The sequence below is a fragment of the Equus asinus genome, chromosome 5, assembly GCF_041296235.1.
Source record: "Equus asinus isolate D_3611 breed Donkey chromosome 5, EquAss-T2T_v2, whole genome shotgun sequence".
NCBI classification, from domain to species: domain Eukaryota; kingdom Metazoa; phylum Chordata; class Mammalia; order Perissodactyla; family Equidae; genus Equus; species Equus asinus.
In genome coordinates, this window is record NC_091794.1 from 82976340 (window position 1) to 82992666 (window position 16327).

The 16327-nt window shown below is 42.6% G+C and overlaps 1 protein-coding gene across 2 annotated transcripts in view; it reads right to left on the bottom strand.

Moving 5' to 3' along the window:
• ZMPSTE24 (zinc metallopeptidase STE24) overlaps positions 1-10620 on the bottom strand; it is a 45823-nt gene extending 35203 nt beyond the window's left edge. The window contains exons 1-3 of one of the 2 annotated variants that reach the window (XM_014828620.3): positions 10254-10620; positions 8274-8420; positions 1474-1560 (exon numbers count right to left, since the gene is read on the bottom strand). In XM_014828620.3, the coding sequence (XP_014684106.3) occupies positions 1474-1560; positions 8274-8420; positions 10254-10376 (357 nt within the window). In that variant the 5' untranslated portion in view covers positions 10377-10620. The remainder of the gene's footprint in view (positions 1-1473; positions 1561-8273; positions 8421-10253) is intronic. The other variant, XM_014828621.3, reaches the window with a different exon arrangement.
• Positions 10621-16327: the final 5707 nt, after the last annotated feature.

Consider the following 16327-nt stretch of genomic DNA (forward strand, 5'->3'; position numbering starts at 1 on the left):
AAGAAAATGTATCAGGTCTCTTTTCCCTTGGAGCTTAAAATTCTTGTCAAGGAGATAGATTAAAACTAAACAAATAAACAAGATAACTGCAGACAGTGATAAGTGCCTTTACAGTCATGTGCCACATAACGACATGCTGGTCAACAGTGGACCGCACAGACGATGTTGGTCCCATAAGATTAGTACCATGTAGCCTAGATGTGTAGTAAGCTATACCATCTAGGTTGTGTAAGTACACACCACGATGTTCACACGAAAACGAAATCACCTAACGATGGATTTCTCAGAACATATTGTTGTCATTAGGCAATACATGACTGCACAAAGAAAAGAAAATAAGGGGACGTGTTTCACTAAAGAGGGATGCTATTTTAGATGGACTGATCAGGGAAGTCCTGAGAAAGTGACATTTAAGATGAGAACTGAATAAGGAGTCAGTCATGATGTTTATATGAAACCCCTTAAATTGTTTCTGAAACAACGCAGAGCATATCTAAGAAAACTGCAGCACCACGTCCGGCAGGTCAGGAGCCTGTCTGGGGAGATACAGAGATATCACAGGAAGAAGAGGTCTTAAAAGAGTTTGACTGCTTTAGAAAAAGGTTTACAGATAAAGGACACAGCATGAGCTGAATTAAAGGATGAGCCCAAGGTATCTATAAATGTAGAGGAGAGCCATCATTTCAAATAAACAGTCAGGAAAGAGAGAACAGACTTGGCAGTTTCCAAGGAAAAGTCAGGAAGGAGTGTCCCAGCATCCATTACAGGTGGGAGTCTTAGGTTTAAGGCTTTGCCCAGTAATGAGTTCCTGGAAGAGCCGGTAGTCAACTTAAGCAGTGCAACGGAGATGCTAGGAGATACTCTGTCTTTGTTTGAAGCACCTGCTACGGGTGTATGTGGCACACAGTATCTACTTGGTGTGGGTTCAATAAAATCCATGCTTTCCCTTTCATTGCATCAAGTTATTCCTGAGAAGCAGCTGCCTAAACAGAGACGGCATTTCCCAGATCCCTTGCATGTAAGACTAAATGACTGGTTTACCAACAAAATGTGAAAACAATAGACAGGTATGACTTTGGAGCCAAAGGAGTTAATAAGAGCATGTACTTTCTCCATCCTCTCATTCCATCTGCCTGTTGGATGCAGAGAACTCTGGGGCACTCGGGGGAAGGCAGAGCCATAAGATAAAAACAGACTAGGTTCCTGGCTTATCACACATAAGAATGTCACCTGCTGACCAAAAATACTCACTCTGGGCCATTATGTGATTGAGAAATAAACTGTTCTGATAAGCCATTGAAATTCTGGGGTTTGTCACAGTAACTAGCATTACCCTAACACAGCATGGGTGGACAAGCACTATACAGACAGAAGCAAGCCTAATGATGGTAGGACCCAAAAAATTAACTTTAGTATAAAGCTGGCCAAGCGAAAAGACAGAGTCTGACAAATACATGCTAATGAATCACATACCTCATATTCTGGTCCAAAGCCAGCATAGCCACAGAACCGTCCAGAAAGTCTCCAGAGATAAGGGATTCCTCCAAAGAGAAGAATAAGCTATAAAACAAGGCATACTTTAGTTACATTTGAACAGCACTAGAAACTATCACATGAGAGCATTTTATAAAAAAAAAGGACAAAATAATTATTTCTAAAGAAAAAAGAGACCTGCCTTATTTAGGATAGAATATACGTGTAGATAAATACAAACCAATTGAGACAGCAAGTTTAGACTGGTAAAAGATTTCTGCCTGTACATTTTATATGGATGAATTAGTATGGTATATGAATTATACCACATACCATATACTGTGAAAAGCTGTATGAGAAAAAAAAAGCTTTTGCCAAAAGACCACAATAAAAGCTTTACAGATCAGGAACTAAGCTTAGAAAGGTTACACAATTTGTCAAAATCCCACAGTTAATGAGTGACAGACATGGGATTTGAACCAGGCTATATGGTTCCATAACTGGCTTTTCCTTGAAAGGAAACAGCCCTCTTCAGTGAGGACAAAGTACTAGCATTGGTGTAAGTGGAGAGTCACGTCCACTTACCAAACTAGTGGGACAGAATGGGCTATCTGTGCCTTCTCTGGGTAAGGAAAAGGTGAATCCTGAGTCTGGGTTTCATAAGAGGAGGCCCCTTTCTCAGCGCAACCCTTTGTCTTGGGCAGATAAAGTGAACACAGATATTCACCAAATCACTATGACATTCAAATGAGGGAGCAGCTCGTAAAATTAGAAGAGAATACATGCTTAAGAAACATGACTTCCAGGGGAAAGGTGGGGTGGGGGGTGGGCACAAAGGGTGAAGTGGTGCACCTCACAACACGAATGACAAACATTAATGTACAACTGAAATTACACAAGATTGTAACCTATCATTAACTCAATTAAAAAAAAAAGAAAAGAAACATGACTTCCCACAACAGATACTAAGTTTGTGGAACGCATTTTGTCAAGAGGAATTAATTTATTTTCTCTTTCTGTGGAGGCTCAGGAACACGACAATCAATCACACTCCTTGGTTAGAAGCACAATATTCTCATCAGTTCAGACACGGTTCCTCGCAGTTTTGAAGGTTCATGGCACTATCACATATTTCATGGGTAGCCTTCCAATCTACTTTCCATGTTTATATATGTATCCATAAATAATATGGTGATTTATGTATGCTTTTTAAGACTATATATAAATGATATCATATTGTACTTACCATTCGATAACTTGCTTTTTACATTCTACATTTTTTTAGATCCATTCATGGTGATTTTTAACTTTATTTGGTATTATCAACTTGTTCTCTAAAGTGTTTATACCAGATTACATTCCCACCAGCAGTACTTGAGGGCTCCTCTCCCCCACAATCTCACCCACACCTGATGCTGTCCCTCCTCTAGATTTTTACCAGTATGCTGGGTTGGTTTAATACGGTCTCTGGAGAGCAGCATCAGCAACACCTGGCAATGGGTTGCAAATGCAAATTCTCATGCTCCACCCCAGAACTACTGAATCAGAAACTGAAAGTGGGGGGCAGGCCTGGTGGCGCAGTGGTTAAGTGTGCACGTTCCACTTTGGCAGCCCAGGGTTCGCCAGTTTGGATCCCAGTGCAGACATGGCACCACTTGGCATGCCATGCTGTGGTAGGCGTCCCACGAATAAAGTAGAGGAAGATGAGCATGGATGTTAGCTCAGGGCCAGTCTTCCTCAGCAAAAAGAGGAGGATTGACAGCAGTTATCTCAGGGCTAATCTTCCTCAAAAAAAAAAAAAAAAGAAAGAAAGGAACTGAAAGTGGGGCCCAACAGTCTCTAGGTAAATCTGACATACACCAACATTTGAAAGCCTCTGTTTTAATAAATTGCCTTTTTAAAGACTCCCTTAACTCTATAGCCAGCTATTTCCACTTTACTACAACTAACTCGATCTTGGACACAAACCCTGTTTTCCCAAAAGACGTGCTTTGGCAGCACTGTATGGTATATGCTCCATTTGTTGAACTAATTGACTTGGGATGGCACTTCTTTCATCCTATTCTCGATACTAATAAATAATGCAGAATTAAGGATTTATAATGCTTTTGGTGAAAGGCTGGAACACCTATTATTAAAAGTCCAGCTTTTAAGTAAGTATCAAGGGTAGTTTTAATATGAACTTTGAATGCATCTATGAATTCATTTGGAAACTGCTGTTGCAAACTTTGTCTAACATACCTTGGGGAATGAAAAACAAAGCACAGCAAACAATAAAGTTTCTTTATACTGATAATCTCACTGAGCATGCGTCTGGCGATGTCCTATGAAAAGAACTAATGATCCCAACAAAAGCAAGCCCAGTGCTTTTACATATACTATTTCACTAAAGCCTTGAAAAGCAGGCAGAGCAGGAAGCACAGTCATCTCTATTTTACAGATGAGGCAACCGAAACTCAGAAAGGTTAAAGTAATTTGCCCAAGGAAACCCAAGGACTAAGTAATTGCTATGCCTTGAGCTCTGTACTAAGTGCTTCATTTACATTATCTTACTGAGTTCTTGCCACGAACCATATGAGATATGGTTTAATACCTATCTATCCTCATCTCAAAGAGGAGAGAAATGAGGCTCAAAGAGGCTAAACTGCTCACTCAGAAACACACAGAAATTGGAGAAGCAACAATTTGAACTTTTCTAGCCCTACTCTACTCCCTAGCTATTCCGTTTCTTAAGAGGGCTCTTTATTGACAGCTACGAGATTTCAGGAGAGTCTGTCTCAGAGAGGCTGGACATTTTCTCTCTGGGTGCTCTGTCACATGTGTGTGAACAGTGGCACCTGTAATTGGTCACATAAGGCCTCTGTTTATGTTCCCTCAGGTAGAAAGTACCGAGGGGAAAGAAGTCTAAATTAATCTTTGCACTTGTTCTTTGTGACCAAAGCATACAAACTTCTTTTCATTTTAATCAACACAAAACAGGAATTAATGAACTTGTCTTCAAACAGGACAGGATTTCAAAGTAACACAAAGTGCTTCCTATCTAACAGTAAATATAGCTACTGATTCCCGAGGATAAATTTAGCACATTTGTGATGCAGTCGCTAGACTTTCAAGAATGGTTTCTTTAATGTAATTTTTTGGTTTTTTTTAAAGATTGGCACCTGAGCTAACAACTGTTGCCAATCTTTTTTGTTTGTTTGTTTGTTTCTGCTTTTTCTCCCCAAAGCCCCCCGTACATAGTTGTATTTTTAGTTGTGGGTCCTTCTGGTTGTGCTATGTGGGATGCCACCTTAGCGTGGCCTGATGAGCGGTGCCATGTCCATGCCCAGGATCTGAACCAGTGAAACCCTGGGCCTCCGAGGCAGAGCGTGCGAACTTGACGGCTCAGCCACGGGGCCGGCCCCTCTTCAACGTAATTTTAAAGACTCAGAAGAGAAGAGTTTGAAATCCAGGTCTCCCATTTATTAGTGTCACCTGGCCATTAAACAGCAGGCCATTTAATTTCTCTGAGTCTGTTTTCTCATCCATACAAAGGGACTAATAATGTATATACTTTCCACCTCAGAGCACTGTTATAAACATCAAACAAAATAATAAGTAAAAAAACAAGATATGAAGTGAAAATCACTACCCATACAATATTATGAGGATGACTATTACTGTTCCAACCTTCGCCCGTCAGTACTGCTTCTAGTTGAGCCGCAGCACATGACAAAGCTCTCATTCCACACGTGTACTCCCGGTACCTCCATCATCCCCTAGAACTCACTGAACAATTCCCACCATCACCAACCATACCAACCAAGCTATTGCCCATCTTTCCTGGAACTGTTTATTGGTGACAACCAAGGAGACTGAAAAGGGTTTTCTTGTCATTTTACAATGACCATGTGGGGGTAAGTCAAAGAACTTCAAAGAATCAAACGTCAATGAAGAACGAGGATAGCGTCTAAATTCACCATCTCTACGTTCATCTCTTCTGAAGGCTGATTTCCTGCTTGGACCCAGTCCCTAACAGAAGAAATGCTTCAGATAAGTTAACCAAAGCCAAACATAATCCACAATAATGCTACCTTTCCTGGCTTCAGTGGAAGGCATCAAGTTTTAATACTAATCTTCAATATCTCAGTAACTAAACCTGGATTGAACTAGTAAGAAAGTAACAAAAAATCAATATTGAAAAGACTAATTAGGGGCTGACCCGTGGCCGAGTGGTTAAGTTCACGTGCTCCGCTGCAGGCGGCCCAGTGTTTCATTGGTTCAAATCCCCGGCGTGGACATGGCACTGCTCATCAAACCATGCTGAGGCAGCGTCCCACATGCCACAACTAGAAGGACCCACAACTAAGAATATACAACTATGTACCGGGGGGCTTTGGGGAAAAAAAGGAAAAGACTAATTAACTAGCAATCACAGTGTACCCCAAAAGCCAATGCAATTTTATTTTTCAGATCATTTAATTTTTCTAAAATACCAAGATTTAACTCTTCTAGAAGCTTTGCCATTTTCCATCATATTGAAGAAATGAGAGAGGTTTCTAATAACTTGGTTCTAACACACCAGTCTTACTATTCCGTATTTGTCAAGGCAAATTTTGCGACTAGCTAGGCAATTTTGTTATCATTTAACAAAGCTACAAATTGCCAGTTCCTTCTCTGTAACTGATGAAACAATTATGGTAGCCGATCTCAATTATTTCCAATTTAGGAATCTTTCTCTTAGTGGTACTAGGCGATCTAAAAGAGTTCTGGAGGAATAGTGATGATAATCATGATGATAAAAATAATAATAGCCAATACTATGGAGCACTTACAATGGATCAGGCACTGTTCTAAGCATCTTACATATATTAACTAATTTTAATTCTCTCAACACTATGAATGAGGAACTATTATTACCATACAATTTTAATAGATGAGAAAACTGAGGCACAGAAATGTTGAGTGACTTTTGAGGTCACACAGCTAGTATGGTAGAGCTGAAATTCAAACTCAAGCCACCTGAGTTCAGAGTCTGCTCCCAACCTAGACACCATGCACTTTCAACAGTTCTTAGAGGTGGAAAACCAAAAACTGGTTTTTGGGGGTAGAAAAAATTTTAACTTATTTTATGTATAACAGATATACATACATAGAGTACCAAAACAGATATACAGTGCACCTGTGATATTAAAATTTCATGGAGGAACGATTAAGAAAAAAATGTCTAAAAAGATTCAGGGTCAGGGGCCAAGGGAGATCATGAAAAAAGACTGAGAAACACTTCTCTACACTATACAGCCTCTCTTCTTTTAGCATGGGGATAACATTGGCCTTGTTTTGCTAGGTAAAAATGACCTGTCACTCATTGTTTCTTTCAATAAACATGAATGATGTGCTTCTTATATGTCAGGCACTACGTATAAAATGATGAACAGGGGCTGGCCCTGTGGCGCAGTGGTTTAGTGTGCACATTCCACTTCGGCGGCCCGAGGTTCGCCGGTTCGCATCCCGGGTGTGGACATGGCACCACTTGGCAAGCCATGCTGTGGCAGGCGCCCCACGTGTAAAGTAGAGGAAGATGGGCACAGATGTTACCTCAGGGCTAGTCTTCCTCAGCAAAAAGAGAAGGACTGGCAGCAGTTAGGACAGGGCTAATCTTGCTCAAATAAATAAATAAATAAATAAAATTACGAACAAGACATTAAAAGTAACCTTTGTTTAAGGAACTACCAGTCTGCAAGGTAAGCAGACAAATTCAATACAATGTGATAAGTACTTTGATAGCAATTAATGATAGGATGCTACCTTACCCAGACTTGAAGGACAGGGGAAGTTTCAAATGGTTTTTCAGAAGAGATGATGTCTCAGCTGGATCCTAATGGAAGAGCAGGGATTCATCAGCCTCCAGTGAGAGAGTGGACTGAAGAGGGAGGGGAAGGGCACCCTAGACAGAGACACCAGCATGCGAAAAGACTCAAAGTCATAGAAACCAAGGGAAGCATGAGATGGATAACAAAGAGAGCGAAAGAACTTGGGGGAAGGAATAAAAAGATGAAGCTCAAGTAAGCAATAGCCAGGTCAAAAAGGACCTCAAAAACCATGCCAAGAAATCTGGACTTCATCCTGAAGGCCAAAGCAAGCCAGTGAAAGGTTTGATGTAGGACACTAACACGATCAGAACTGTGCTTCAGGATTCTTTGGCTGCCACGTGGAGGACAGGTCACAGAGATAACACAGAGGCAGGGAGACAAGTGAGGCCTGCTACAGGAGTAACTTACAACATAAGGTTCTTCTTCACACCTGGCCTCAGTGTGACAGTTACCATATTCTACAATTTTCAACTGACTAAACAGTTATGTTTTCGTCTCTTTTGCTCCACACCCATTACTATCAATAACAAAGGTTAAGAAAGCACCCTGGGATGTGTAGGTGTGGTACCCTCTTCTGTGTCACAAAAATGTGAAAATGAAAACAAACATAACAAATTATTATTAGTATTATTATTATTTTAAAGATTGGCCCTGAGCTAACATCCATTGCCAATCTTTTTTTTTTTCTTCTTCTTCTTCTTCTTCTCCCCAAAGCCCCCCAGTAAATAGTTGCATATTCTAGTTGTAGGTCCTTCTGCTTGTGCTACGTGGGATGCCACCTCAGCGTGACCTGATGAGCGGTGCCATGTCTGCGCCCAGGATCTGAACTGGTGAAACCCTGGGCCGCTGAAGTGGAGCGCACGAACTTAACCACTCGGCCACAGGGCTGGCCCCCAAACATTATTAAACAATTTGATAGATTGTCTCTCCAAGAAGTAAATTACTCACAGTGCCTTCAATCTCTGAATAGAGTCCTGACCAGAAGCTGAAAGTACTTTTATCCAGCTGATACAGTCGAGATTTCTCAAATGTTTCTGAATCCATGATCTGTCCTAACTCCAGTGGCACATGAGTTGTTGTTTTATATATCCGTCTCTGAAATAATTTGAAGAAAACACTTTAATGAAACAGTCAAACCAACTCATTATTTATTACAAGTCATTTATGATCAAACACTGAATGCCTTACAGCATTAACTTGTTAAGCCTGTTGAATTTGCTTTATACATACACAAACGCTGCACTGGAACAAGTACACTGACCACAAAAACAACTGATGCAGGAAAGTAAAAGCAGAACAAGAGAATCTGAGGCTAGCTGACTGGGCAAAAGTAAAACCAAGGTTGTCATCACACTTCAGTTTGTGTATGCCAACCAAAATTGTAACATCACAAAGGGTACCACTTACTCCAGGTATAACATACATCCTGTAATAGAGAAAAGAAATTCATGGAGAGAAGGAAGCAAATATACTAACCGTGAGTATTAACAGATATTGTGGCTAGTCATTAAATTTGGTCCTAGAAGCCAAATTCAGGGAAATTTGAGGAATGAGAGACAGAAGCATATCAGATCGTCAAGAAAGACAAACTTTCTCAGTATACCAAATTCTAACAGGTAATTTCAGCCCTTGGGACATAATACAGGGGATACCAAACAATATAACGGACAGCATCTTCTACAATGATTTTACAACAAATGGCTTCTCTATATATTGTGCACCTTACCCAACCCTCAATTAAAGGCATTACATTAAAGCATAACTGAGTAAAGACTCTATTGAAAAGCAGTTCCTGTAACTAGGCTTATTACTAAAGTAAGACAGATAGATATTCAGTACCCACTCCCAATTTAGACACTATATACTCCGTGTTCACTTTATGCAAAGGATGTTCTCTAGGTCTACAAGCTTGCGTACTAACGAAGCTATCCGAAGAGCCATGTCAGAGAACCTAGTGCCACGCAGCTTAGCCTCACTGAACATCCTGAGCTAAAAGAAGAGATCAAGATGTAACCCAGATACTGACAGAGGAAAATTAAATTTTGTAACTTAAAAATTCATGCAGAATGTAAACTGAGAGAACAAACTGGCAGAGGAAAAAGACTGTAATACTCAAGAAAAAGAGTTCCAGTGAGTTAAAAAGAGAAAGGTTTTCAAAACCATCATGGTTGACACAATTCAGCGACGACACCGAAGAGTGTAGTAGGTAAAGCAAACCAGGAGTGAGAGTTTGCAATAAAGCGGTCAATTAAATTTAAAATCGATCTCATTTAAAAGTTTAGATCTGTAATCCATCTATTACAAGCTATTAATTATGATAATCTCCAGGGAATGGTTATGTAACTTTCACTTTCTACTTAGCTGTTCTTTTTAAACTAGAATAATAAAGATGCTTTTAAGAAAAACAAGAAAATACTGTTCTTTGGGCAAACATATACACACTTTTTTTAAAGGAAAAAAATCCTTCGGGTCCTTGGAAGGATTGTGAAATCTTTATTTTCAGAAAATGGTGTCCTAATCCGGTGGGTGAGCATGATTACACAGTGTCATGGGTAAATTGTGATTCTAAAGTTTTAGCAGCTTCCTTTTGAATGGGTCGCTGCCAAGGATAAGGAGGTAAGTCTGGGCCAGAGGATCCTAAGGACGCTGTGGGGCAGGCACAAGAGCTCAAGCCTGACAAAGCGGAAGCCCTGCCTATCTTTCACCAGGCCCTAACCGGCCTGGGTCCCACGATCACGCTGCGGAAACCGTCCCTGAGACACCAGATCCCCGCCAGGCAACCCCGCCACCGGGCCGAGTTAGGAGACTCAGCTGGGACCACAGGGTCGGGGCTGGGGCTGGTGCTGGCGCGGCAGCCATCATCCAGGGACTGGGGTCGGACCGAGGCTGGCCGGGGGTCAGGGTCAGGTGGGCTCCGTCTAGGCTCACCTGCCGCTGTGCTAGGAAGGTCTCCCAAAGATACACTGTCCACGAGAAGAGCAGCACGGCCCCGAAGATACGCTTCTCGGCCGGCATCTCCCACATCGCGTCCAGCGACGCCCACATCCCCATGGCCACCCGGTTCCGCCAGCTCCTTCAGCGTGCGCCGGTGCCACACCGACACCAGTCCCCTCAGAGCCTCCTCGCAGTGTCACAGCGATATCCGTCCCTTCCGAGCGCCACTGCACCGATACCCGCCTCCATCTCACCCCTTCCGTGCACTCGGCAGTGTTACACAAACATCCTTCCCCAAGACGACGCCCCCAAGGACTGCCTAGTTTCTGCCGAAAAGGCTAAGCCCCGCCCCCTCACTTCCGGCCCGAGAGGCTCGAGAGCCCAGAAGCCGACTTCCGGCCTCCGCCAGACCCGGTCCCGGCACACGCCTTGATCACGCCGAGTTGCGTTGCACGAACATTAGTCCCCCTCCCTTCCACGCCGGTCCCTGCCGAGGGTTCCGGCTTCCCTCCTGGGCCTGGCAGCTCGGCGGAGCTCTTCGCTTTCCAGCCTCCCGAGGAGCGGTTGCTTCCCTTCGCTGCGAGGCTTGCCCTGGCCGGGCTGCGGCCGGTGCTGCGCTGTCCCCGGCCAGGACAAGCGGGAACTGACGCAGAGTGGGCCGCCGCTCCCGCCCTACGGAGGCTGGAGGAACCGGAGAGGAGCCTTCTTCCCAGGCTCTAGAAACCATTTCCGCAGCCTAGTGCTCTTCGGGCTATGCAGTGCCTTCCCCGGCGTACCTAAGGCTAAGGGGATAGTCGAGAGCGAGACTGGGCATTCTAAGGGCAGTATTTTGACCGGTATTAGGGTGCTCTGAATTCAGGCACGGTAGAGAGAGGGCGGTCCTGATGAGAATTCTCCTGTAAAGATCTCGTCTCTTCCACCCTGAGTGAAGTCGGAGGCGACATTTTGCCTGAGGGCGTGCCCTGGAGCAAAGCAAGGATAGCGTAGCTTAGAAATACCTAAAATGAAAGGATCTTACTTTATCTAGAGACGAACTCACAGCTGAGACCAAGCCATATCTGCCTTGGAATTCAGAAATGTCGCAGGAATGTGAAATGTCGCAGGGACGCCTGTTAACACGTTTATTTGACTTGAAAAGTGAAAATTTTTCTGACCGAAAAATGTCTGATTTGGTTAGTTGGTTTGACAAAGAGACTGACGTTTCTAATTTGCATAATTATTATTTACAATAAGTTGAGCTAAATCTGCAGCTGCAACTAATATGTATATAAATTACAGTGATATTGTAATGCTAAAAGATGTGTTGAAATTAACAATATCTCGAATTTCCCAACTCTTCCTAAATACTTCTAAGTGAGAGTAATCAGTATAATTAAAAGTCACTTGAGAAAGTAAAGGACTCTAATGACAGAATAATGAATTCTTTTGCAAGTCAGATGATTTCCAGTTCTTTGCTTTCAACAAACTTAGTGGTGGACCTAATTGAACTGTCAGCTGACAAAGGAACACCATTGGATTTTTGGCATATAACTCAGAAGGAAACCAAATAATTAACAATCCTCTAACAAAACTACCAGCATCCCATCTATTTATGTGAGCAATATTTCTCCGCACTGTATCTATGAAAACAAAAAAGAAGTAAAATCGAAACTGAACCCTGTTAATCTAATGGCAAAAAATAGTCATTCAGATACATGAATTAATTGGTGGGGAAGCCCCATCCATCTCACTGAGAGATGTATTTCCAGTAGAATTTTACCTTTCATGCTTATGTATTATCAAAATTTGTAATCATGTCATTTTGAGCAGCTATATATTAAAAATAATTGTAATGATTACTCAATTCAGAAGAATTCTTTCTAATATCTAGAGCCACACAGTTACAGGAAAATTTTTAAAATTTTACTTTAATACATACATGTTTTTATTGCAAAGAAGTGATCAATAAAAGGTTTTTCAAACATAAAAAGTCTTACATTTGGATAACCTTTTATAGGAGAGTAGAACATAAACATAAGTTAGGGATGATAAAAGAACAGTGTAGAATTACCGATTGTTAAAAAGCTCATTCATGTAATTTTAAATGGATGATGGTGGTTATCTGATTGTTATGTAGATTCTATTGCGAACATTATAAAAAGTGGTTTAGCAGTTTTATCTTAAATTGTCATTATTTACAATTTGCCAGAATTTACATCCATTGCAACTATTTAAATTTATGATAAAAACTTTTAGATACCAACTTAAAAACATACAGGAATACACTTTTTCCAAATTCTCTCTCATTTGGGCTCTCATTGCTCTGTCCTCTTGAGTCTTCTCGTCTTCACCTGTCTGGGTCCTTCCAGCCTGCTGCAGTTAGTCCAAAGCTTCCGAGAAGATCCTCCACCCACACTTTGTGGCTCAGAGCACAGGCTTAGAGCCAGGCTGTTTTGAGTGCCAGTCACAGCTACGCCACATATTAGCAACTTACTCAACCTCTCTGCACTTCCTCGACAGGAAAATGAAAATCATAGTACTTACTTCTTCGTATGGTGAGGATCAAATGAGAAAAATCAGGTAAAGCTCTTAGCAACGTATGTAACTCTGAAGAAGTGCCCAATAAAGATTAGCTACTAGCTCCCCATACTTGGAAGAATCCCATCATAGTGTTGATCTGTCACCATGTGTCTACAGAGAGAGGGGAACAGGAAGCTGGTATGAGATTTCTAAAAGTCAAGACTGGGATTCACTCATTCATCCAACAAATAGAGTGTCTGCTAAGTACCAGGCACTGTTCTAAGTGCTGGGATTATGGCAGTGAAGCAAACAAACCCCTTTCTCTCCTGAAGTTTACATTCTTAGTGGGCTGGGGTGGATGGAGGAGTTGTTAGATAATAAGCAATTACGTAACAGTAAAAGTGGAGGAGGTGATAAGTGCTATGAAGAAAAAGCAGGTAAAGGAGGATACAACATATTGGCATGAGGGGCACTACTTTATGTAAGATGCTCAAGGAAGGCCTCTCAGATTAGCTGACATTTTGGCACAGACCCAAGGAAAGTAAGAAAAGAAGCTGTGTGGGTATCTGGGGAAAGTATGCCATGCACTGTGAACAGCAAGTGCAAAGGCCCTGAGGTCAGACAGCGCTTAGTATATTTGAGGAATAGTAAGAGCGTGGTAAGAGTGGAGAGAGTAAAAAGGGAGGGAGAGGGAGGATCATGCCATCATGCAGAGTTTTTTAGTTGAGAACTTGACTTGGAGGCCGGCCCCATGGCCAAGTGGTTAAAGTTCCGTGTGCTCTGCTTTGGCAGCCTAGGTTCACACAGGTTTGGATCCTGGGTGTGGACCTACCTCACTCATCAGCCATGCTGTGGAGCCATCCCACATACGAAATAGAGGAAGACTGGCACAGATCTTAGCTCAGGGCTAATCTTCCTCAAGTGAAAAAAAGAGGAGGATTGGCAACAGATTTTAGCTTAGGATACCTCTTCCTTACGAAAAAAAGAAAAAGAACTTGACTTGTACTCAGAGGAAAATAAGAAGCCATTGGACGGTTTTAAGTAGAGGAGTAACATGGTCTCTTTGGCTACTGTGTAAGAATAAATTGAATGGGAACAGAGATGGAAGCAGGGAGTCCAATTAAGGGGCCACTTCAAGAATCCAGGTAAGAGATGATGGTAGCCGGGACTAGCGTGGTGGCAGTGGAGAGAGAAGTGACTTATAGAAAGTGAATAATTACTTGTTCCCCTTTGCAGAAAGATAGTGTTAATAGAGGTCTTTGTGGAGACTGAAATGGGAGTCTGAAAACAGGCTACTGTCTGGGTTTTTAGCCAAAGGAAAGAGACTGAATTTGGAGAATAAGGATTCTCCTCCCCAAAGTGTGGACACTGGTGTAGGGCAGTTCATCTTCCCCATCTAACCTGAATGGTAAAACAGCTCTCCAGCCCTTTCCCTAGCTTGCCTTCACTCTCTGCTTGTCAAGAATCTAAAGTCCCTTAACTGATGCCCTGGACATAAGTGCTCTGATCTCAAGAAAAGAATGACCCCCACTAGGAATGACTACTTGGGAGCAATTTCTTATGATTGTGGTGTGAATCACACATCCTTTCTGGGGAGCTGAGAGCCAGGAACGAGGTGACCCCATCAGTTTCTACCACACAGTGCACCCTAGCAGGATGCACAGGCTGTTCTATCTTTCGCATCTAGCTCATTCTATTTGTCTCCCATGCAGACTACCAAATCTATGTCACTCCCCTGTTTAATGGCCTACAAAGGTCCATTTCCAACAATATGGTATGACCTTTAAGGCCCTGCATTACCTGACATCAGTCTTCTCTTCTAGGCCCTTCTTCTGACACTTTCCTTTGCTACACCCCAGAGCAGTCACCAAGACAAGATGCCTGGAACTACGCAGGAAGATGCTGAAATTTAGACAGCACAAAAAACTGAGACATTGACTTCAAAAGATTGCACGACACTCCAGCAGCATAGTTAACAAACTTCTCACCTACACTGTCAGAGAAGGCAGGGTTGATAACTCCCATCTGTTCTGTTCACCACATCATGAATTAAAGCTGACTTGAGGATGAGGTTGGTGTGTCTTACCCCGAAGCCAAAATCCTTCACTGTAGCTTTGGAAATAGCCATTTCTTCAGCCATCCTGAAACTCTCCTTGTTCTCCACACAGGCCGCTCGTTTTTCTTATGGCTCAGCGATGATCCCATCAGCAGGAATACCTTCCATTTCGTTGTCTGCCTATGTAACCCTTTATGGGACAACTCAGTGTCACTTCCTCTGCAAAGCCTTTCCTAGCCCCACCCTGTAATCACCGAGCTGCTTTTGCGCTGTGTAGTGAAATTTCATCTTACACAGGGGTTGCATTTAAATGCCAGTGCACTGGACAAAAGTTATGATCAAAATTACCCTTGGAAGTCCCTTAAGAAGATGCCACTTGGGAGACTGCTATATTGTCTCCTGTTGAACAGCATAGCCAGTTTTCCTCCAGTATGGCAACAGATCACTGTTCATTTGCACACCAAATGGAATATTTTCATTTAGGTGTCAGATAGTTAGGGGCTGGCCTGGTGGCGCAGGGGTTAGTTCGCACATTCCACTTCGGTGGCCCAGGGTTCGCAGGTTCGGATCCCGGTTGCGGACATGGCACCTCTTGGCAAGCCATGCTGTGGTAGGCATCCCACATATAAAGTAGAGGAAGATGGGCACTGATGTTAGCTCAGGGCCAGGCTTCCTCAGCAAAAAGAGGAAGATTGGCAGCAGTTAGGTCAGGGCTAATCTTCCTCAAAAAAGAATAAATTAATTAAAAAAAAAGATAGTTACAAAGTGTGTCAATGACTGTAAACATTTTTTGTGGCAAAAATGCACACACTATAAGGCATGTGTGATCTGAGACCCACTAAAGGGACCATCTACTCCCATCTCCTCAGTAGGGAGTGGACCTGCACGTAGGCGCCTCCTTTCCTTCTCCCCTCCCTGTCAAGCTGGGATTCACATGAGCAGAATTCACCTAAGTTCAAGGTATGACTCCACTGTGTTACAATTCTTTGTTCTGAAATTACCTGTCCGACCAGCTAAACTGAGTGCTCTTGAAACACTCAAGACAGATTCCCAAGGATTATCACAATGCTTAGCACAGAGTAGGCAGCAGTAAAAGTTAGACAAAATTACACAGTCTCCTTTATGTCAGTGTCCTTTATGTCCACCCCCATCCTTGCCCACCTCTGAGTAATTAATGCAGGGAGACTCCCAGGCTACATACAGTACTTACCTTTGGACCAAAGACCAGCACAAGGGCCACCCTACCTATATAGGACACTACACAGCATTGCCCTTAAACAGCACTTTCTTGCTGTTTTTATTATATGCAATCCAACTTTTTCAACATGGAGCTCAAGGCCATATCCCTGACGACTTTCCCTTCTTTTCCCACTCCCATGGATTCCAGTTTGGCGATCCTTTCCTGTAGTGCTGCAGCAGTCTCCAGCCTACCAAGCGGGCACCACAATACCAGACGTTTTTAACCACCCATAAACACCACATCACCCTAACACAGACACAAGAAGTTAGGCCC